The sequence below is a fragment of the Capricornis sumatraensis genome, chromosome X, assembly GCF_032405125.1.
Source record: "Capricornis sumatraensis isolate serow.1 chromosome X, serow.2, whole genome shotgun sequence".
Classification (NCBI taxonomy): domain Eukaryota; kingdom Metazoa; phylum Chordata; class Mammalia; order Artiodactyla; family Bovidae; genus Capricornis; species Capricornis sumatraensis.
Window position 1 is genome coordinate 1,225,473 of NC_091092.1, and position 23,294 is coordinate 1,248,766.

Genomic DNA, 23,294 nt, shown 5'->3' on the forward strand with positions numbered 1-23,294 from the left:
CTTCCCAAGTGGCACTAGTACTGAAGAACCCAGCTGCCAATACAGGAGACACAAGAGGTGTGGGTTCAATCCCTGGGTCAGGAAGATCCCCTAGAAGAGGACACAGCAACCCGCTCCAGTATTATGGCTTGGATAATTCCATGGACAGAGAAGTCTGGTGGGCTGCAATCCATAGGATCGCAAAGAGTCGGACACAACTGAAACTGAAGTGGCTTAGCACGGCAGAACACACAATGGGTTGATAGTTCAGAGTTTGGTTTCATGTGGTCCAAATGCATAGTAAAAGTATTTGAAACATTCAATTCAGATTTTCACTTTTTATTTAGAGTTTTGTGTGCTTTTAAGTTCCACTAATATTGTTGAAAATAACCTGTTACAAGTTGGCACCTTCAATCTATTCATGGAAGTGAATTAGTCAGAGTACCAAAAGGACACAGTAAAAGCAAATATCATAAGACAATCGATCCTATTTTCACCTGACACTTCTCTAATATCCACTGAGACTTGTTGGGAACAAATTGAGTGAATTTATCATCACCAAGATAATAGTTTGTGATGAGATGAGTAAGCAAGCATCTGGAGATTGGTAGGGTTGGAAGGCTTACTGCGAAAATACTAGAGTTGGCTAGTTTACAGCTACAAATATAGCTATGCTTTATATATACATATGTGTGTGTGTGTGTGTGTGTGTGTGTGTGTATGTATATGGTTTTTCCACTAGTCACGTATGGTCATGAAAGTTAAACCCTAAAGAAGGCTAAATGCTGAAGAATTAACATTTTCGAACTGTGGTGTGGAAGACTCATGAGAGTCCCTTGTCCAGCAAGGAGATCGAGCCAGTTAATCCTAAAGGAAATCAGCCCTGGACTATTTATTGGAAAGACTGATGCTGAAGTTGAAGCTCCAATATTTGGCCATCTGATGCAAAAAGCTGACTCACTGGAAAAGATCCTGATGCTGGGAAAGATTGAAGGCAGAAGGAGAAAGGAGTGACAGAGAATGAGATGGTTGGATGGCATCACAGACTCAATGCACATGCGTTTGAGCAAACTCCAGGAGATAGCGAAGAACAGGGAAGCCTGACTTGCTGCTGTCCACGGGATCACAAAGAGTCAGACATGACTGAGCAACTGAACAACGTGAACGTGAACGTGAAGTCACTCAGTCGTGTCCAACTCTTTGCGACATCATGGACTGTAGCCTTCCAGGATCCTCTGTCCATGGGAGTTTCCTGGCAATAGTACTGCAGTGGATTGCCATTTCCTTCTCCAAGGGATCTTCCTAACCCAGAGATCGAACCTGGGTCTCCTGCATCATAGACAGACTCTTTACCATCTGAGCCACCAGGGAAGTCCAAAGACAACTGAACAACAATACTTTTTTATACTAATAAATTGTTTCTCTACACAAGTCCTTTGATAAATTCATAGTTCCATAATCATACATTAGATCTAAATTTAGACTTACAAGAGTTGTAATCTTTTTTATAGTTTTATTATTTTTATTTATTTTTAATATAAATTTATTTATTTTAATTGGGGGCTAATTACTTTACAATATTGTATTGGTTTTGCCACACATCAACATGAATCCACCACGGGTATACAGAGTTTTATTCTTATATATCAAAGTGTAAATTGAAACAGTTATCAAATTTAACAAAGAGTAATTTTAAATTAAGCAAATTCTTAATATCAACAACCTAGGACTGCATTTAGATTAAAATGACTAAAGCAAAATTTTCACACAGTGAAACTGTCTATAATTGCACAGATATTTCTCAGATTTCAAAACACTGCACATACATGCTGACAGCTTGCAATACCAACAACCAACAAACAATGAGAAATGACCTCCACTTGCTACAGCATTTCTGATTAATCAACAAGTGTAACAGTTTTTTTTTTTTTTGTTATCAGGTTAGTGGGACCTCAGGAAAATAATGGTGACAACATTACACTGGTTCAGTTAACAATGCTCGTTAAGAAGAGTCTTTCTTTCTTCTTTAAAAGTAGTATCTGATGAAAATAAAAGTAGTATTTGATGAAAAGAGCAATTCAAACCTAATAAAAGAAGAAAATCCTTGGAATTATCACAGTATCCCAAAATAATCCTATGGATTATATCATTGAATATATTTTGTTTCATGTATATCAGCAATACTTTGAAAGAATGAAAACATTTGTTAATATTAACTGATATACTTTAATAAAATTAATTTTAATGTCTTTTCTTTAAAAACTCTGACATATTCTGCATCATGTGATTGTAAAATATTTTACACACTCAAATCTCTGTGAAACTAAGACAGATGCACATAAATGCCAATTTTTTAACTACTTAATCTTTTATGTTTTATCATATTTTTGAGATAGTGCATACATACTTGATGAAGAAGCAATAGAATTTTGGTGAAAAGCATTATCATGCTAGCAGTATTATGATGCAAAGTATACTTCAAAAAGCATTATTTGTATTTGCCTTTTGAAATTAGTAAGGGAAAAAAACTTCTGGGGGGTTAGGAGAGACTATTTTTATTATTCCTTAAAAGTTTGATTTATAGCCTGAACTTAGTATCTACTGAAGTCCAAAGCAGAGCAAGGTCATTGTCTTCATGTGACTTTTAACTTCTTTAGTTTAATGAAGAATCTATCAGACTTTTAGATTCTCCTTTTGGAAGATGGAAAAAGTGTCTTTTGGTCTATGCCAAAGACATTATGAAGATCATACAGAATAATTAATGACCAATAAATGTAGCCAACGCCTTTCATCCCAAAATCTTGACCTGTTTGTACTAATGAAGTGGATTTGGTGATAAATATGCTGTTCTATAAAGCAGGAAGCCTGTGTTTATTTAGAGTGGGAAACTGGGACACAGCTGCCTTGTGTAAGAACTCATTTGGCAAAATCTTCACACTTCAGTTTGAACCCATTTTTTTAATATATCTTATAAGAAATAGAAATTGCTCAATCCATTTGAAAATTAATAATTCAACACTATAAACTTCCACTGTTATAAATTCTAGGATACCCTTGCAAGTGTGTTAGGTTCTTCAAATAATGAGTTTTTTAAATATATTGAATCACTAATAATAAATGTTGTCCAGTGTATTAGTTAAACAAAGGCTATTGGAGTTAAACATGTTAATGCACATTTCAAAAACTGACTAGTCACTATTAATACAAAATCATTCGTGATATTTTTGGATTTTTTGGGGAAATATTTGCACATAAGTTCACTATTAGATACTTATTCAAGAACTGTATTTTGCAAAACCAAGAGTTAATATTCTTGCTTCTCAGCCTTTGGCTAAGACCAAGTGAAGAGTTAATGACAGTGTTAACAGGCAGAGTTAATGACAGTGAGTAAAGAACAATTTATATTTTTAATGTAATTGATGACTTTTAAAATATGCTATTTAAAGATGCTTTTCAACACAATTACAGTACTGGTGTCTGTAGGAAGTACAAACAAAATATTCAAAGATATGAAAAAGTATCCTTTCATGCTTATTAAAAAGCAAAAAATACTAACTCAGCCATATATAATATTATGTAACATTCTTAAAACTTATATCTAGAAAGAAAACTGAGATGTGAATTACTTTAGACATTCCATTTAAATAATTGTTTCTATAAAATTGAGCTTTTTACTGAGAGTATATATAACATACAAAATGGAGAGAGTGTGAGCTATGATTCTATCATTGCTAACTGTTTATGACCTGAAGAAGAGAAAGGATTTCTTCCTGTATTGATGCTCTATGATATAGCACTAATAAGAGCAAGGACACTTGTGGCACCAGATATTCCCACTCCTAGGATCACTTATAGGTTATTCTAGGCAAGGATTTGGAAATGTCAAAGTATATAAGGAAACAAATGTGAAAACATTTATGCTAAAGTAACTTTGAATAAATTGATTCAAATGTGACAGAAACCATGAAAACTTCTTCTAGTGGCAATATTCTTACTCCTGTTACAACATTTGTGAACTATTATCCAAATTATAGGTAGTTATGAATTAACCATTTGGGATTAAGTATTGCATGTTATTTGAATACAATTTTCAATGAATTCTGATTTACCTCAGACAAACATTATGCACGTGAACATTTATCCAGTATTTTGTATTTTATTTTATTTTTTAAAAATTAATTTAATTTTAATAAATTTATTCGTTTTAACTGGAGGATAAATACTTTAAAATATTGTATTGGTTTGCCATACTTTGACATGAATCAGCCACAGGTTTACATGTGTTCCCCATCCTGAAACCCCCTCCCACCTCCCTTGCCATCCCATCCCTCTGGGTCATCCCAGTGCATGAGACCGGAGCACCCTGTCTCATGCATGAAACCTGGACTGGTGATCCATTTCACATGAGATAATATGCATGTTTCCATGACATTCTCCCAAATCATCCCACCCTCGACCTCTTCCACAGAGTTCAAAACACTGTTCTATATATCGGTATCTCATTTGCTGTCTCACATATAAAGCTATGGTTATTATCTTTCTAAATTCCATATATATGCATTAGTATACTGTATTGATATTTTTCTTTCTGGCTTACTTCACTCTGTATATTAGGCTCCAGTTTCATCCACCTCATTAGAACTGATTCAAATGTATTCTTTTTAATGGCTGAGTAATATTCCATTGTGTATATGTACCACAGCTTTCTTATACATTCGTCTGCCAATGGACATCTAGGTTGCTTCTATGACCTGCTGTTATAAACAGTGCTGCAATGAACATTGGGGTACACGTGTCTCTTTCAATTCTGGTTTCTTTGGTGAGTATGCCCAGCACTGGGATTGCTGGGTCATATGGCAGTTCTATTTCCAGTTTTTTAAGGAATCTCCACAATTTTCTCCATAGTGGCTATACTAGTTTGCATTCTCTCCAACATAAGAAGGTTCCCTTTTCTCCACACCCTCTCCAGCATTTATCGCTTGTAGACATTTGGATAGCAGCAATTCTGACTGGCATGAAATGGTACCTCATTGTGGTTTTGAGTTGCTTTTCTCTGATAATGAGTGATATTGAGCATCTTTTCATGTCTTTGTTAGCCATCTGTATGTCTTCTTTGGAGAAATGTCTGTTTAGTTCTTTGGCCCATTTTTTGATTGGGTCTTTTATTTTTCTGGAATTGAGCTGCAGGAGTTGCTTGTATATTTTTGAGATTAATTCTTTGTCAGTTGCTTCATTTTCTATTATTTCCTCCCATTCTGAAGGCTGTCTTTTCACCTTGCTTATAGTTTCCTTCCTTTTGCAAAAGCTTTTAAGTTTAATTAGGTCCCATTTGTTTATTTTTGCTTTTTTAATATAAATTTATTTACTTTAATTGGAGGTGAACTACTTTACAATATTGTATTGGTTTTGCCATACATCAACATGAATCCACCACAAGTATTTCCATTACTCTGGGAGGTAGGTCATAGAGGATCCTGCTGTGATTTTTGTCAGAGAGGGTTTTCTCTATGTTTTCCTGTAGGAGTTTTATAGTTTATCAGCTTAGGTTTATATCTTTAATCCATTTTGTATTCATTTTTTTCCACCAAACTTTTTTTTATATATACATTTATTTATTTTAATTGGAGGTTAATTACTTTACAATATTGTATTGGTTTTGCCATACATCAACATGAATTCACCACAGGTATACAACCTAGATGTCCGTCAGCAGAGGAATGGATAAGAAAGGTGTGGTACGTATACACAATGGAGTATTACTCAGGCATTAAAAAGAATACATGTGAATCAGTTCTAATGAGGTGAATGAAACTGGAGCCTATTATACAGAGTGAAGTAAGCCAGAAAGAAAAACACCAATACAGTATACTAACACATATATATTGAATTTAGAAAGATGGTAATGATAATCTTGTATGTGAGACAGCAAAAGAGACACAGATGTATAGAATGGTCTTTCGGACTCTGTGGGAGAGGGAGAGGGTGGGATGATTTTGAAGAATGACATTGAAACATGTATATAATATCATATATGAAACGAATCACCTGTCCATTTTGAATTTATTTTTGTGTATGTTGTTAGAAAGTCTTCTGCTTTCATTCTTTTACAAGTGGTTGATCAGTTTTCCCAGCACCACTTGTTAAAGAGATTGTCTTTTATCCATTGTATATTCTTGCCTCCTTTGTCAAAGATAAGGTGTCCATATGTGCATGGATATATCTCTGGGCTTTCTATTTTGTTCCACTGATCTATGTTTCTGTCTTCGTGCCAGTACCATACTGTCTTGATGACCATAGTATAGCCCAAAGTCAGGTAGGTTGATTCTTCCAGTTCCATTCTTCTTTTTCAAGCTTCTTTGGGCTATTTGAGTTTTTTTTTTTTTTTGTATTTCCATACAAATTGTGAAATTATTTGTTCGAGTTCTGTGGAAAATACCGTTGCTAGCTTGATAGGGATTGAATTGAATCTATAGATTGCTTTGGGTAATGTACTCATTTTCACTACATTGATTCTTCCAATCCACGAACATGGTATATTTCCCCATCTATTTGTATCAACTTTGATTTCTTTCATCAGTGTTTTATAGTATTCTATATATAGATCTTTTGTTTCTTTAGGTAGATTTATTCCTAAGTATTTTATTCTTTTTGTTGCAATGGTGAATGAAATTGTTTCCTTAATTTCTCTTTTTGTTTTCTCAAGTTAGTGTATAGGAATGCAAGGGATTTCTGCATGTTGATTTTATATCCTGCAACTTTACTATATTCATTGATTAGCTCTAGTAATTAATTTTCTGGTGGAGTCTTTAAGGTTTTCTATGTAGAGGATCATGTCATCTGCAAACAGTGAGAGTTTTACTTCTTCTTTTCTGATCTGGATTCCTTTTTATTTCTTTTTATGCTCTGATTGCTATGACCAAAACTATGTTGAATTGTAGTGGTGAGAGTGGGCACCCTTGCTTTGCTCCTGACTTTAGGGGAAATGATTTCAGTTTTTCACCATTGAGGATGATGTTTGCTATGGGTTTGTCATATATAACTTTTATTATGTTGAGGTATGTTCCCTCTATTCTTACTTTCTGGAGGGTTTTTGTCATAAATGGATGTTGAATTTTTTCAAAGGCTTTCTCTGCATCTATTGAGATAATCATATGTTTTTTTTTCTTTCAATTTGTTAATGTGGTGTATTACATTGAATGATTTGCAGATAATGAAGAATCCTTGCAATCCCTGGGATAAAGCCCACTTGGTCCTGATATATGATCTTTTTAATATGCTGTTGAATTATTTTTCCTAGAATTTTGTTAAGGATCTTTGCATCTATGTTCATCAGTGATATTGGCCTGTAGTTTTCTTTTTTGTGTTGTCTTTGTCTGGTTGTGGTATTAGAGAGATGGTGGTCTTATAGAATTAGTTTGGAAGTTTACCTTCCTCTGCAATGTTCTGGAAGAGTTTGAGTAGGATACGTGTTAGCTCTTCTCTAAATTTTTGCTAGAATTCAGCTGTGAAGCCGAGCAGTCCTGGGCTATTGTTTCTTGGAAGATTTGTGATTACAGTTTCAGTTTCCATGCTTGTGATGGGTCTGTTAAGGTTTTCTATTTCTTCCTTGTTCAGTTTTGGAAAGTTGTACTTTTCTAAGAATTTGTCCATTTCTTCCAAGTTGTCTGTTTTATTGGCATATATTTGCTGATAGTAGTCTCTTATGATCCTTTATATTTCTGTGTTGCCTGTTGTGATTTCTCCATTTTCATTTCTAATTTGTTGATTTGATTTTTTTTCTCCTTTTTTATTGATGAGTCTAGCTAATGGTTTGTCAATTTTATTTATCTTCTCAAAGAACAAGCTTTTAGCTTTGCTATTTTTGCTATGGTCTCTTTTGTTTCTTTTGCATTTAATTATGCCCTAATTTTTAACATTTCCTTCCTTCTTCTCACCCTGGGGTTCTTCATTTCTTCCTTTTTTAGTTGCTTTAGGTGTAGAGTTGGGTCATTTTTTCAAATATAAATTTATTTTTTTTTAATTGGAGGCTAATTACTTTGCAATATTTGTATTGGTTTTGCCATACATCAACATGAATCCACCACTGGTGTACACATGTTCCCCATCCTTAACCCCCCTTCCACCTTCCTCCCCATACCATCCCTCTGGGTAAGAGTTAGGTTATTTATTTGACTTTTTTCTTGTTTCTTGAGGTAAGCCTGTATTGCTATGAACATTCCTATTAGGTTTTACAGTGCCCCATAGGTTTGGGTTGTTGTGTTTTCCTTTTCATTCATTTCTATGCATATTTGATTTCTTTTTTGATTTCTTCTGTGATCTGTTGATTATTCACCAGCGTGTTGTTCAGCCTCTATAAGTTGGAATTTTTAATAGTTTTTCTTCTGTAATTGACATCTAATCTTATTGCATTGTGGTTAGAAAAGATGCTTGAGATGACTTCAATTTTTTTGAGTTTACCAAGGCTAGATTTATGGCCCAGGATGAGATCTATTCTGGAGAAGGTTCTGTGTGCACTTGAGAAAAAAGTGAAATTCATTGTTTCAGGGTGAAATGCCCTATAGATATCCATTAGGTCTAACTGGTCTTTTGTATCATTTAAAGTTTGTGTTTCCTTGTTAATTTTCTGTTTAGTTGATCTGTCCATAGGTTTGAGTGGGGTATTAAAATCTCCCAATGTTATTGTGTTATTGTTAATTTCCCCTTTCATAGTTGTTAGCATTTGTTTTACATATTGTGGTGCTCCTATGTTGGGTGCATATATATTTATAATTGTTATATCTTCTCCTTGGATTAATCCTTTGATCATTATGTAGTGTCCTTCTTTGTCTCTTTTCACAGCCTTTGTTTTAAAGTCTAATGACATGAGTATTGCTACTCCTGCTTTCTTTTGGTCTCTGTTTGCATGGAATATCTTTTTCCAGCCCTTCGCTTTCAGTCCGTATGTGTCCGTTGTTTCAAGGTGTGTCTCTTGTAGAGAACATATACAGGGGTCCTGTTTTTGTATCCATTCAGCCAATATTTGTCTTTTGGTTGGGGCATTCAACCCATTTACATTTAAGGTAATTATTGATAAGTATGATCCTGTTGCCATTTACTTTATTGTTTTAGGTTCAACTTTATACATCCTTTCTGTGTTTCCTGTCTAGAAAAGATACTTTAGTATTTGTTGGAGAGCTGGTTTTGTGGTGCTGAATTCTCTCAACTTTTGCTTGTCTGTAAAGCTTTTGATTTCTCCTTCATATTTGAATGAGATCCTTGCTGGGTACAGTAACCTGGGCTGTAGGTAATTTTCTTTCATTACTTTAAGTATGTGTTGCCATTCCCTTCTGGCCTGAAGAGTTTCTATTGAAAGATCAGCTGTTATCATTATGGGAATCTCCTTGAGAGTTATTTTTTGTTGTTACCTTGCTGCTTTTAATATCTGTTCTTTGTGTTTGATCTTTGTTAATATGATTAATATGTGTCTTGTGGTGTTTCCCCTTGGGTTCATCCTGTTTGGAACTGCCTGTTTTTCTTGGACTTGGGTGACTGTTTCCTTCCCCATTTTAGGGAACTTTTCAACTATTATCTCCTCAAGTATTTTTTCATGGTCTTTCTTTTTGTCTTCTTCTTCTGGGACTCCTATGATTCGAATGTTGGGTCGCTTAACATTGTCCCAGAGGTCTCTCAGCTTGTCCTCATTGCTTTTGATTCTTTTTTCTTTCTTACCCTCTGCTTCATTTATTTCTACTATTCTATCTTCTACCTCATTTATCCTGTCTTCTGCCTTCATTATTCTATGGTTGGTTCCCTCCAGAGTGATTTTTATCTCATTTATTGCATTATTCATTATATATTGATTGCTTTTTTATTTCTTCTAGGTCCTTGTTAAACATTTCTTGCATCTTCTATATCCTTGTCTCCAGGCTATTTATCTGTAACTTCATTTTGTTTTCAAGATTTTGGATCATTTTCACTATCATTTTTCAGAATTCTTGTTCAGATAGATTCCCTATCTCTTCATCTTTTTTTTTTTTTTGGTTTGGTGGGCATTTATCTTGTTCCTTTACCTGTTGCATATTTCTCTGCCTTTTCATCTTGTTTAGATTGCTGTGTTTGGTGTGGCCTTTCTGTATCCTGGCAGTTTGTGGTTCCTCTTTATTGTGGAGGCTCCCCACTGTGGGTTGGGTTGGATGTGTGCCTTGTCAAGCTTTCCTGGTTAGGGAAGCTTGTGTTGGTGTTCTGGTGTGTGGAGCTGGATTTCCTCTCTCTGGAATGCAATGAGGTGTCCAGTAGTGAGTTTTGACGTGTCAATGGGTTTGGTCTGACTTTGGGAAACCTCTATATTGAAGTTCAGGACTATGTTCCTATACTGCTGGAGAATTAGCATGGTATTTCTTGCTCTGGAACTTGTTGGCCTTTGGAGGGTGCTTGGTTTCATTGTGGTATGGAGGTTTTTGGATGAGCTCTTATAGATTAATGTAACCTGGAGTCAGGAGTTCTCTGGTGTTTTCAGGTTTTGAACTTAAGCCTCCTGCCTCTGGATTTCAGTGTTATTCTTACAGTAGCCTCAAGCCTTCTCCATCTATACAACACCAAAGATAAAATATTTAGGTAAATGAGGAAAAATTTATCCACAGTGAAGGACACCTGGAGAGGTTCACAGGGTTACATGGAGAAGAGAAGAGGGAGGAGGGAGATAGAGGCGACCCAGTGGAGAAAATGGAGGGTCAAAAGAGGGAGAGAGCAATCAAGCCAGTATTCACAACCCCAAGTAAAAATGGGTACTAAAGATTGGTTTCTTAAAGGTACCAAATTGATAACAAATACCAAAAAGCAAAGATTAAAAATCTAGAGTAGAGGCTAGACTCTAAAAAATACAATGTTAAAAAAAAGTCACAAAAATTATAAAATATACATGTATGGTTTGCTTTAAGAGTAGGGTCTCTTTTTTGGCAAGGTGATAGTAGATTATAAATGGAGAAGGCAATGGCACCCCACTCCAGTACTCTTTCCTGGAAAATCCCATGGATGGAGGAGCCTAGTGGGCTGCAGTCCATGGGGTCGCTAAGAGTCGGACACGACTGAGTGACTTCACTTTGACTTTTCACTTTCATGCATTGGAGAAGGAAATGGCAACCCACTCTGGTGTTCTTGCTTCAAGAATCTCAGGGATGGGGGAGCCTGGTGGGCTGCTGTCTATGGGGTCACACAGTGTTGGACATGACTGAAGTGACTTAACTTAGCAGTAGATTATAAAAATTAAAATTAAATGAGTGATAGAGGGTTTAAAAATAAAAAAAATAAAAATGATAATAATAAAAATATATCTAGGAATTTCTCTGGAGCTGTTGAGGGCAGTGTGGGGTCAGTCAAGTTTCAGATAGTTCCTTAATCTGACTTATACTTCTCAAGATTTATAGGCCCCTTCTAATGTAGTCGATGCTAAATACAGGGTTTTAATCTGTTGCACCTGTCACTTCCAAAGTGGTTCCCTCTGTTTATTTTAGCTTCTTCTGTTTGCTGGTCTCTTCAGTGTTTAATTTCTGCCCTGACACAAGGGGGCAAAGGTGTTTACTTATTTAGGCTCACTTGTTTGGTCGTGATGTGGAGAAGGAGGAACACTGCAAACAAATATCACTGGTACATGTGGGGCATACTTGCAGTGTTTCAGCCGCACTGGGTTTGCCCCCGCTAACAGCGTGTGTGGTTTTGTGGTCTCTACTTCTCAGGCTCAAGGTTGCTCTGCCAGGAACTGTCTGAGGCGGGCCCTGGGTCACATGCACTTTCCAGGTCTAAGCCTCTCAGGTTCAGGTTCTCGAGTACTCCACAAAGGTGAAGACTCCATTTGGCCTGAGTACTGTGCCCTTCCCAGGTCTGAGCAGCTCACGTGACCAGACGCTTTACGAGTGTAGTCACCTCCAGGTGGGCAGTGTACCTTACTGCCTTCCCCATCCCAGTCATTGATTTTCTGGGTGTACAATGGGCGTGCCTTCTCAGGTGTGCCATGTGTCTCTTCTGGTGAGCTGATCTCTGGCTGCAACCCTCCTGGCGGATGTCAACCATCCAGAATCCCAAGAACTCTTTGTTAGCAATGGAGCCTGCTTGCAGTTTGGTAGAGGACACCTCTCTGGGGCGGCAATTGCCCGTTTCTGGCTCTGGCTGCCCCCCCTCCCCCCCCCCCAGCCCTGTCTGCTTGTCTCCAGAGGGGGATGGGCCAGTCCACAGCCTGCTAGTTCTCCTCTGGTATTCTCTCAGTCCTTTGCTCTGTGAGCGGGCCTGGCAGTGCCTCAGGTTAGGGCTGTTAATGGGATAGTTCTCTCTCTCTCTTTTTTTTTGTCTCTCTCTCTCTTTCTCTGGCACAGTTTGGGTTGCTATCTCAAGTTAGTTCCCTCAGATTGCCCTCACAGTATTTGGGCCTGGTCCTTACCCTAAGCAATGCAGCCCTGGCCTCCCTGTTCAGCCCCCGCTTGCTGGTCACAGCTACAAGTGCTGGGAGTTGCCATTAGGCATGTAATCTGTGGATTTTATTTATTTATTTATTTATTTTTCATCCCAGTTATGTTGCCCTCTGAGATTCCAAGATTCCCCACAGACCCGCCAGTGAGAGAGTTTCCTGGTGTTTGGAAACTTCTCCTCTTTTAAGACTCCCTTCCCAGGAAGGATCTCCGTCCCTACCTCTTTTGTCTCTCTTTTTATCTTTTATATTTTGTCCTACCTCCTTTTGAAGACTAGGGACTGCCTTTCTGGGTGCCTGATATCCTCTGTCAGCATTCAGAAATTGTTTTGTGGAATTTTCTCAGCTTTCAAATGTTCTTTTAATGAATTTGTGGGGGAGAAAGTGGTATCCCTGTCCTATTTCTCCACCATCTTAGGACCTCTCCCAGTATTTTGTATTTTAATTAGTCAAACTTATTATGTTCCTAGTATCAAAATAATGATTGCCTTTGAGCAAGAGGAAAAAGTTGCTTTTTTTTTTTTGAAGCACAAATTACGTGGTACTTGCTTTTCTACTGGTGCTTATGTTGATTTGCATATACACTAGAGATAAGTTATTGAACAAGTAATCCTTTATATAACCTTACACTAATAATGCAAGTACATTTTAATTGGTCAAGAGATAAACCTAATTGCTTGCTTTTATTAATGTAGACATTATAACTGTACAGTAAATGTCACATGAAGAACACATGCGACATGTGACATTCAGGGTACTGAATACCACAGTCCTGGGAGTTGTGGCATGCTGGCATTAAAAAAACAATTATTTCAATTTTTTTTTTTTTTTTTTAGAAACAGTGATTGGTGCTCCCATTGTATTAGGCATATTATAGATTCAATACACTATCTGAAGTTTTTTAATGAGGAGCATTAGAATGTTTGTACAGATATTTGATGGACAAGCAAATAGTCAAAGTTAACCTAATGAACTATAATTTTAATGTTTGTATCAAAGGCAACCTGTACTTGAATTACTCATTACAAGATTTCAAAGACAACTGTATGTGCTATAAAAACATAATCACAAAGACATTCTTCATTGAAACAACACTTTTTTTCACAGCAAATTAAAGTTTAATTAATGATGTGGATAAATAAACTGTTTTAATGCAACAGATTAATCATATATTTCTTACAAAATGGTTGAAAATACAAGGAAAACATGACATTTCTTAAAATGTATGTGATAAAAATATATGTATGTAATTTATGAATGATAATCCATTTACTCCATTAGATGATTACAGAACTTCCACAGGACTGGGGAAACAGACACTTGGAGAGCACAAACAAAACCTTGTGTGCACCAGGACCCAGGAGAAAGGAGCAGTGGCCTCACAAGAGACTGAGCCAGATTTGCCTGTGAGTGTCCAGGAGTCTCTGGCAGAGCCATGGGTCGACAGAGCCCTGCCATGGGGTCAGGGGCACTGAAAATTACAGTCCTGAGAGTTCTGACATGCTGGCCTAAACCCATTTGAAGGAGGTCACCTTTACTGCCATTACCCCTACCATAGTTTGGCCTCAGGTCAAAGTACAGGGAGGGAACACAACACCACTCATCAACAGAAAATTGGATTAAAGATTTAGTGAGCATGGCCCTGGCCAGAGCAAAACCCAGAATACCCTACCGTCAGTTGCTCCCATTAGGAAGCTTCCACAGTCTTCATCCTTATTCATCAGAAGGCAGACAGAATGAACGCCACAATTACAGAAAATAAATCAAACTGATCACATGAATCACAGCCTTGTCTAACTCAGTGAAACTATGGTTCATGCTGTGTAGAGCTACGCAAAACAGACAGAACATGGTGGAGAGTTCTGACAAAATGTGATCCACTGGAGAAGGGAATGACAAATCACTTTAATATTCTTGCCCTCAGAACCCCATGAATAGTATGAAAAAGCAAAAATATATGACACTGAACAATGAACTCCCCAGGTCGGTAGGTGCCCAATATGGTATTCTACGGAGAAAAATGGAGAAATAGCTCCAGAAGAAATGAAGAGGCTGAGCCAAAGGGAAAACAACACCTAGTTGTGAATGTGACTGGTGATGGAAGTAAAGTCCGATACTGTAAAGAACAATATTGCATAGGACTTAGAATATTAGGTCCGTGAATCAAGGTAAATTGGAAGCGGTCAAACAAGAGATAACAAGAGTGAATATCGACATTTTAGAAATCAGTGAACTAAAATGGAAATCAAATAGGAAATCAAAACCCATAGGTTTTGAGTTGTTGTGTTTTCACTGTCATTTGTTTCTAGAAATTTTTTGATATCCCTTTTGACTTCTTCAGTAACCTGTTGGTTATTTAGAAATGTATTGTTTAATCTACATGTGTTTGTGTTTCTTACATTTTTTTTTTCCTTATAATTGATATCTAGTCCCATAGGGTTGGAGTCAGAGAAGATGATTGATATAATTTTAATTTTCTTAAATTAACTGAAGTTTGATTTGTGACCCAAGATGTGGTTTATCCTGGAGAATGCTCTATGTGTACTGAGAAGGTGTATTTCTCTGCATTTGGACGGAGTGTCCTGAAGATATCAATGAGATCTATCTCATCTAATGTATCATTTAAGACTGGTGTTCCTTATTAATTTTCTGTTTTGATGATCTGTGAATTGGTCTGAGTTGGGTGTTAAAATCTCCTACTATTATTGTGTTACTGTCAATTTCTCTTTTTATGTCTGTTAGTGTTTGTCTTATGTATTGAGGAGCTCCTTTGTCCAGTGCATAAGTGAAAGAAAGTAAAGTCGCTCAGTCATGTCTGACTCTTTGCGACCCCATGGACAGTAGCCTGCACCCGGATCCTCTCTCCATGGGATTTTCTAGGCAAGAGTACTGCAGTGGTTTGCCATTATGTCCAGTGCATCAGTTCAGTCACTCAGTCATGTCCGACTCTTTGTGACCCCATGAATTGCAGCAAGTAAGCCCTCCCTGTCCGTCACCAACTCCCAGAGTTCACCCAAAACCATGTCCATCGAGTTGGTGATGCCATCCAACCATCTCATCCTATGTCGTCCCCTATTCCTCCTGCCCCCAATCCCTCCCAGCATCAGAGTCTTTTCCAATGAGTAAAATCTTCGCATGAGGTGGCCAAAGTACTGGAGTTTCAGCTTTAGCATCATTCCTTACAAAGAACACCCAGGACCGATCTCCTTCAGAATGGACTGGTTGGAACTCTTTGCAGTCCAAGGGACTCTCAAGAGTCTTCTCCAACACCACAGTTCAAAAGCATCAATTCCTCAGTGCTCTGCTTTCTTCACAGTCCAACTCTCACATCCATTCATGACTACTGGAAAAACCATAGCCTTGACTAGACGGACCTTTGTTGGCCAAGTAATTTCTCTGCTTTTGAATACGCTATCTAGGTTAGTCATAACTTTCCTTCCAAGGAGTAAGACTCTTTTAATTTCATGGCTGCAGTCACCATCTGCAGTGATTTTGGAGCCCAAAAAATAAAGTCTGACACTGTTTCCACGGTTTCCCCATCTATTTGACATGAAGTGATTGGACCAGATGCCATGATCTTAGTTTTTTGAATGTTGATCTTTAAGCCAACTGTTTCACTCTCCTCTTTCACTTTCATCAAGAGGCTTTTGAGTTCCTCTTCACTTTCTGCCATAAGGGTGGTGTCATCTGCATATCTGAGGTTATTGATATTTCTCCTGGCAATCTTGATTCCAGCTTGTGCTTCTTCCAGCCCAGGGCTTCTCATGATGTACTCTGCATATAAGTTAAATAAGCAGGGTGACAATATACAGCCTTGACATACTGCTTTTCTTATTTGGAACCAGTCTGTTTTTCCATGTCCAGTCCTAACTTCTGTTTCCTGACCTGCATATAGGTTTCCAGGTATTTACAATTGTTATGTCTTCCTCTTGGATTGATCCCTTGATCATTATTTAGTGTCCTTCTTTATCTCCTGCAATATTATTTATTTTAGGGTCTATTTTATCTGATATGAGGATTGCTACTCAAGCTGTCTTTGCTTTCCATTTTCATGGAATATATTTTTCCATCCTTGCCCTTTCAGTCTATATCTTAGGGCTGAATTGGGTATCTTGTAAATAACATGTATATGGGTCTTGTTTTTGTATTCATTAAGCCAGTCTGTGCCTTTTGGTTGAGGATTTAGTCCATTTGCATTTAAAGTAATTACAAATAGATATAGTTGCTTTTGCCATTTTCTTAACTGTTTGGGGCTGATTTTGTAGATATTTTTTCTTCTTTTTTATTTTTTGACAATATAAGTTCCTTTAACATTCGTTGTAAAACTGGTTTGGTGGTACTGAATTCTCTTAACTTTTGCTTGTCTGAAAAGCTTTTGATTTCTCCATCAATTTCGAATGAGATCTTTGCCAGGTACAGTAATCTTGGTTGTAGATTTTCCCTTTTCAATACTTTATATATACATATCCTGCCATTCTCTTCTGGCCTGCAGAGTTTCTGCTGAAAGATCACCTGTTAAGCATATCAGGTTTCCCTTGTATGTAAAATAAATATAGGAGGGGAAATGAAACATTAGCAATTTTTTAAACTACCAAGAATTGAGAGACTTTGCAATTAAACTGAACCAGAGGTGAATCTTGACTCTAATTTCTTGGCTTTGTGATGTTGGACAATGCACTCAACCTCTGCGGTCTTTGGTTTCCCCCTTTATGAGCTATTACTATTTCTTTTACCTTGATCTTGATAGAGTATTTATTTATTCATTTCCACTCATGTTCCCTGATTTGCACTGCTCAGATTGCTGCCAGAGCAAATGGGCAGAGGCATCTATTTGTATTCTTGCTTCATTTTTCAAAGAAGATTTATACTTTGCTTCTTGCTCTTTTATTATTTTTTTTAAATAAGCTTTTAATTTTATATTGGAATATAGCTTATTAACAATGTTGTGATAGTTTCAGGTGCACAGCAGATTGACTCAGCCATACATATATATGTATTGATTCTCCCTTGAACTCTCCACCCATCCAGGCTGCCACATAATATTGAGCAGATCTTATATACAGAAAATCTTAAGAAATCCATTAAAAAACTATTAAAACTAATAATCAAGCTGGGGAGTTTACAGGCTTTAAGAACAATATATAAAAATCAAGTGTACTTCTATATACAATCAATAAACATTCCAAAAAAGAAATTAAGGAAACACTTCCATTTACAGTGGAATAAAATACTTAGGAGCAAATTCAAAAAAGGAAATGTGAAGTTTTTACTCTGAAAAACTTGAAATAACTACTGAAAGAAATCAAAGAATCTGCTTGCAGTGTGGGAGACTCAGGTTCAATCCCTGGGTCAGGAAGATTCCCCTGGAGGAGGAAATCTTCCAGTATACTGGAAATCACTCCAGTATTCTTGCCTCGGAAATCCCATGGACAGAGAGCCTGGTGGGATACAGTCCATAGGGTCACAAAGAATCAGATACAACTGAAGTGACTTAGCATAGCCCAGGGCACAATGGATTGACAGTTAGAAGTTTGGTTTAATATGGTCAAATGGATAGTAAAAGTATTTGAAACATTCAATTTAGATTTCCACTTTTTATTTAGAGTTTTGGGCGACTAACGCATACATACATACTGAAATAAATTAAAGATATAAATAAGTGGAAAGACATTCAATATTCAAAGATAGGAAAATTTAACACTGTTAAAGTCTTAATATTGTTAAAATCACAAACTGATTTTCCGATTCAATACAATCCTATCAAAATCTGCAAAATCCAAACACAGAATTTTTGCAGAAATTGAGTGGAGGAATTGGAACCTTAATATATTTCTGGTGGGAATTTAAAATTGTGCAGTCAATTTGGGAAAATAATTTGGCAGTTCTTCACATTAAATATAGAATTGACCCCATATGATCCAGCAACTCCATACATAGGTATATTCCCAAAAGAAATGAATGACTGTGTCTACACAAAAACTTTTAAACAATATTCATAACAACATTACTCATCAAAAACCACTCAAATGTCCACCAATTGATGAATGGATAAATAAAATGTGGCATAATCATACGAAGTATAATCTTGAGCAATGAAAAAAAAAATTAAGTACTGACACATGCTACAAAATGGAGGAACCTTCAAAACATTATGCTAAATGAATCAAACCAGTCTCAAAATACTTCATTGAAAGGATCCCATTAATATTACATGTCTAGAATTGGAAAATCTATAGAAGAGAAAGGTAGATTAATGGTAGCTTAGGTCTATGGAGTTTGATATGGTTGCTTAGGGCTGTGGAGTATGTGGAGAAGTGGCCAGTGAATGCTAATGGATACCAGATTTCTTTTTGTAGTGATAAGGATGTCTCAAAATTGATTTTGATGACAGTGGCACAATTATGTGACTAAATATTATTGAATTATTCACTTTAAATGAGTGGATTTTATGGCACATGAATTATATCTCAATAAAACTCTTAAAAAAAGGAATTTTTATAAATCACAAATTTCAATGAAAATGACTTGATATCTATTTCCTCATAATAAAGAACAAATAACTCAATGCTGAAACTATTATGTATTCCTTTATTGTAAAACTTAAGGCTGCCAAATCAGTTGTTTTTCTGATGGCAAGGAAGTAAAACATAATTATGTGTATGTTTGTATATTTCCTTGCACGCTTTTAGGATTTAATATCATTCCAAATACATAAAATTTTACCTTCCCGAATATTTCTAAAATATAACTGTGCAAAAATATAGATTTTTAAAAATGTTAATCTCAAAGGGACATTTTTTAGGTGTCTTGTAAGTGAAGAAAAGTAAATGGTTATCTAATGGAGAAAATTAGTCTTATCTGTGACAATCATTTCTGAGGTATTTTATTCCTTGGCTTTAAGTATGATAGGATAATGACAGTACCTGGACTCTATATCCTGTTGAGGATTTACAGGAATATTAATTTCTATTTTTGACTTTTAGGATTGTATCTCTTAGATAAATGACCTTTTAAAAAATTATAATATAATATTCTTCATTATTTCTCTGCTCTAAAGTCAATTTTTATATTGATATAGCTACTCTGTCTTTCCTTTGCTAGTCTTTGTGTAGTATACTTATTGACATTTGATACCTATTGGCATTTTAAATTTTTACAGAAAGCTTATAAAGGAGTTTTAGAAAGTTTTTTAGTTTAGAGCTAAGTATTTTAGATCTGTAATCCTTTATGTTGCTAAACTCTGATTTGCCACAATTTCCAAAAATAAAGAATACAGAAATCAATTGACTTTGAGATAAGTATAGCTATATTTCATTCCTGAAACTGAAAGCCATATCTTAGAATTCAATAAACTATTTCCAAATTAACCTAATTTATTCTTAGCTCTATTCTCAGAGTAATTAATTATATTCTTAGCCAAACTGTTAGCTATAATTGGTTAGTTCATTACATGTTTCTGTACTGGTTTTTCCATTCATTTCACTCATGTCAACCTTTTGTGTTAGTCAGGACCATATTTCAGTGGATTTGTGTGTATAGATCAATGACCACAGCTTCCATTCACAGTCATAAACACAATTTAAACTATCTACATTTGGGAGACTAAGCCAAAATATCCTACTTATAAGAATGAAATGCCATCCACCCACTCCAGATTATTCATATTACCGTAGGAATTACTTTGTGACAAATCGAGTACCAATTATGAAAATATTAGAAGTCTCTGATGCATTTATATATACATTATTAAGCATTCTTGTAGCAATATGATTTAAGTAGCTAATAAACACATGATTTTGAAACATAAATTTTATCATTTGTTTCCCACCTTAACAGCTGCAGAAATAACTATTCAACCTACTGTGGAAGAGGCCTCTGACAACTGCACTCAAGAATGTCTCATCTTGGGCCACTCTGACGCCTGCTGGATGCCAGCTTCTCTGATGCATTCCAACCCTTCACAGGCACAGGCCTCTGCTATATGCCACAGCCCTCCCCCAACACAGACAACGCTTCGCCGACACAACCCTCTGGTGACACAGACAGTTGCTCTCTGCCACAGCCCTCCAATGGCTCAGGCTGTAGCACTATGCCACAGCCCTCCACCAGCACAGACCTCTGCTCTCCACCACAGCCCACCTCTAGCACAGGCTCTTAGCCACAGCCCTCTACCAGCACAGGCCTCAGCCCTTTACTACAGCCCTCCCCTGGCACAGGCTGCTGCAATCCACTGCAGTCCTCCTCTGCCACAGCCTGCTGCCCTTCATCGCAGCCTTGCACAACCACCAATGGGTCTGCAGCAGGGTTGGGGGCAAGGTGCTGGTCCTGAAGGACTACTTTCTCTTGACCAAGGAGCACAAGGTAGTACAAGATCTAATTTTTATGCCATGTCTAAAAGACTTCATCCTAGTGATGATTCGATTAAAATCATTCCCTTGACAACCTTCACTCCAGGCCAACAGGCTAGACCCTCTAGGTGTGATTCTCCCATTATGGAAGAACATCCCTTATAAAGCTAAAACAGCTATTTCACATTTTCCACCAAGATGTTTATAATCAAAGTTTGAAATCCAATTTCAGTGAGTACTTTGAATTGTTAGATTTGTAAATAGCTATGTAAATAGAAGTTTATAACAGAATCAAGTCTAGAGCTAGACCCTTAGTCAAAAGTTAAAATAAATTTACAATTTGATTAATTATATTTCTATATATCACCAATTGGAAATTGGAACAATTATAAACCAAAATTTAAAAAATAATAATTTGTACAATATCTCCAAAAATTAAATTATTAAGTATGAATATATAAAAAAATTTGAATGCTGAAAAGTGAAAACTGATGAAAAATTAAAGATAGCATAAATAAATAAAAATGTATTTTAAAAAAATTGAAAAAAGTTACATTCCTTTGTACAGAAAGTCTTATCATGACAGATATTAAGATAGTATATATTACTTCTGATGCACTATATATTTTTCTTTTCACAAACATCTTCAATATTACTGATTGTTTTCCATTCTGTTTTTTCTGGACTCAGTACATAGCCAATGGAAAACTAGCAAATATCTGATTTTCCAAGAGTACCTTTATTGCATTTAAACTTTTGTTTAGACAACATTAGAAGATGTAACATTTTGCCTTTTTGCTTGATATTTGTTGTTGTCTCCACTTTTTTGTTACTAGTATTTTTTTGCAAAAATGAACAGTAGGAAATGTAAATATCTCATACTTTTGTCTCTATTTTCATGTTTTCTAGTTTTATTTTAAGAATACATTGTTGATATACTTTTTATATACATTTTCAGTAAAAAACTTATAAAAACTCTATAGATTTCTGTCAGTAACCTATTTCTCTACTCTTTAGTAGAGTTCGAGACACTAAAGTGCAATAACTGTGCCCAAATTAGGCAATTAACTGCTAAAAAGGGCCTCTATGTTTTTTTGTTTTGTTTTGTTAAATTTATCTTTGTAGTTTAGTGTAAAGTGCATCAGAAATCATGTTGCATCTGTCATCTTAAGCCTATATTTCATTATCAATTGGGCCTTATCTTCTGAAATCTGTATATAACAGATGAGAAAATCACAAAGAAGGTGGATGTACTGAACACTTAATCCAAATAAATATAACTGTAGATAAAACCACATACTAAACCTTTAAGACTAAGGGATTTTTATCATTCTAGCTCAACCTACTGAAGCAAAACACTGATAACAAGATGAAAGTCAGGAAGGAACTTTTCAAGAGACATAATTACAAATGTACATCAAATGTGTTACAGTATAGAAGTTTAGGGAGATGTGCAGAGGGAGAAAAGAGGTTCATGACTGCTTCTTGGGGTGGAGAAGAAATGCCCCAAACACACACACACACACACACACACACACAAAAGAAAACCCCAACAAAATCTCATATATGAAACAAAATATGTCATTCTAAGCAAATAATACATGAGTAATCCTAGGGAACTTTAGTTTCCTTTTGTTGTATATTCTTTCTGTTATTTTTTGTCCTCTTAACTGGTCGTGATCTTCTATGTGCACATTTCATCAATTTACAGAAACACCATCAACTTAATTTTCCTCCATAGCAAAACTGAGAAAATGTCTTGTTTCAGTTTTACACTAAATCAAGAGACAATTGATGTTTTAGTTAGGATGGGGAGAGTGAATATTTCTTCTTGATTAAATTAGATATAGACTTCGTAATGTGTAACTTAAAGATATATAATTTATGATTAAACTGTGTGTAAATGTTGTATTATAAACTGTGATAAGTGTATAGTTTTATTGTTGAAGGTTTCCAGTGAATGTTGAGAAAGCTTCTCTTAATGTGCCCAGCAGGCTATATAGCGTTTTGAGACTATATTATTCCCATTATGAAACTCTTTAAATCTTGTCTGATTTGATGTGTAGAACTTCTTAACTTTTAACTACTAGAGTTTAATTACTGAATTTTCAAATTAATTAATATTACTCATTTTTCTTCCCTCTTTGTGTTTGTGAATATTCAAAGGGATTTGGAGCATTCTGGTATTCTAGAAGCATGTGAGTCCTGAAGGACTGATGATGTTTGAAAATTTATTGAAATATGACCACATACATGTGTTGGTATTATTGTTGCTATGGTTGATGAAGATTTTAGACCTGGGGAATATGAAAAAAACCACAATGACAAGATCAGTGCTTCCAGTAGATTTTAGAATGTTTTTGTCTCAAAAACTTGTAAAGTTAATGTGAGCATTCCCTCTTCTATTTTAGTTATTCCTATAGTTTCCTCTCTATGTTCTTAGTTAAGATCTACACACATAAATAAATAAATAAAGTGATTAAAAAGGAGAAATTAAGAGACTATTAAATAATGTCAGTAGTATGAATAGT

The 23,294-nt window shown here is 35.8% G+C and overlaps 1 protein-coding gene across 5 annotated transcripts in view; it reads left to right on the forward strand.

Moving 5' to 3' along the window:
* PCDH11X (protocadherin 11 X-linked) overlaps nt 1-20,928 on the forward strand; it is a 797,400-nt gene extending 776,472 nt beyond the window's left edge. For all 5 annotated transcript variants that reach the window (XM_068962684.1, XM_068962685.1, XM_068962686.1 and 2 more), the window contains one exon: nt 20,252-20,928. In XM_068962684.1, the coding sequence (XP_068818785.1) occupies nt 20,252-20,928 (677 nt within the window). The remainder of the gene's footprint in view (nt 1-20,251) is intronic.
* Nucleotides 20,929-23,294: the final 2,366 nt, after the last annotated feature.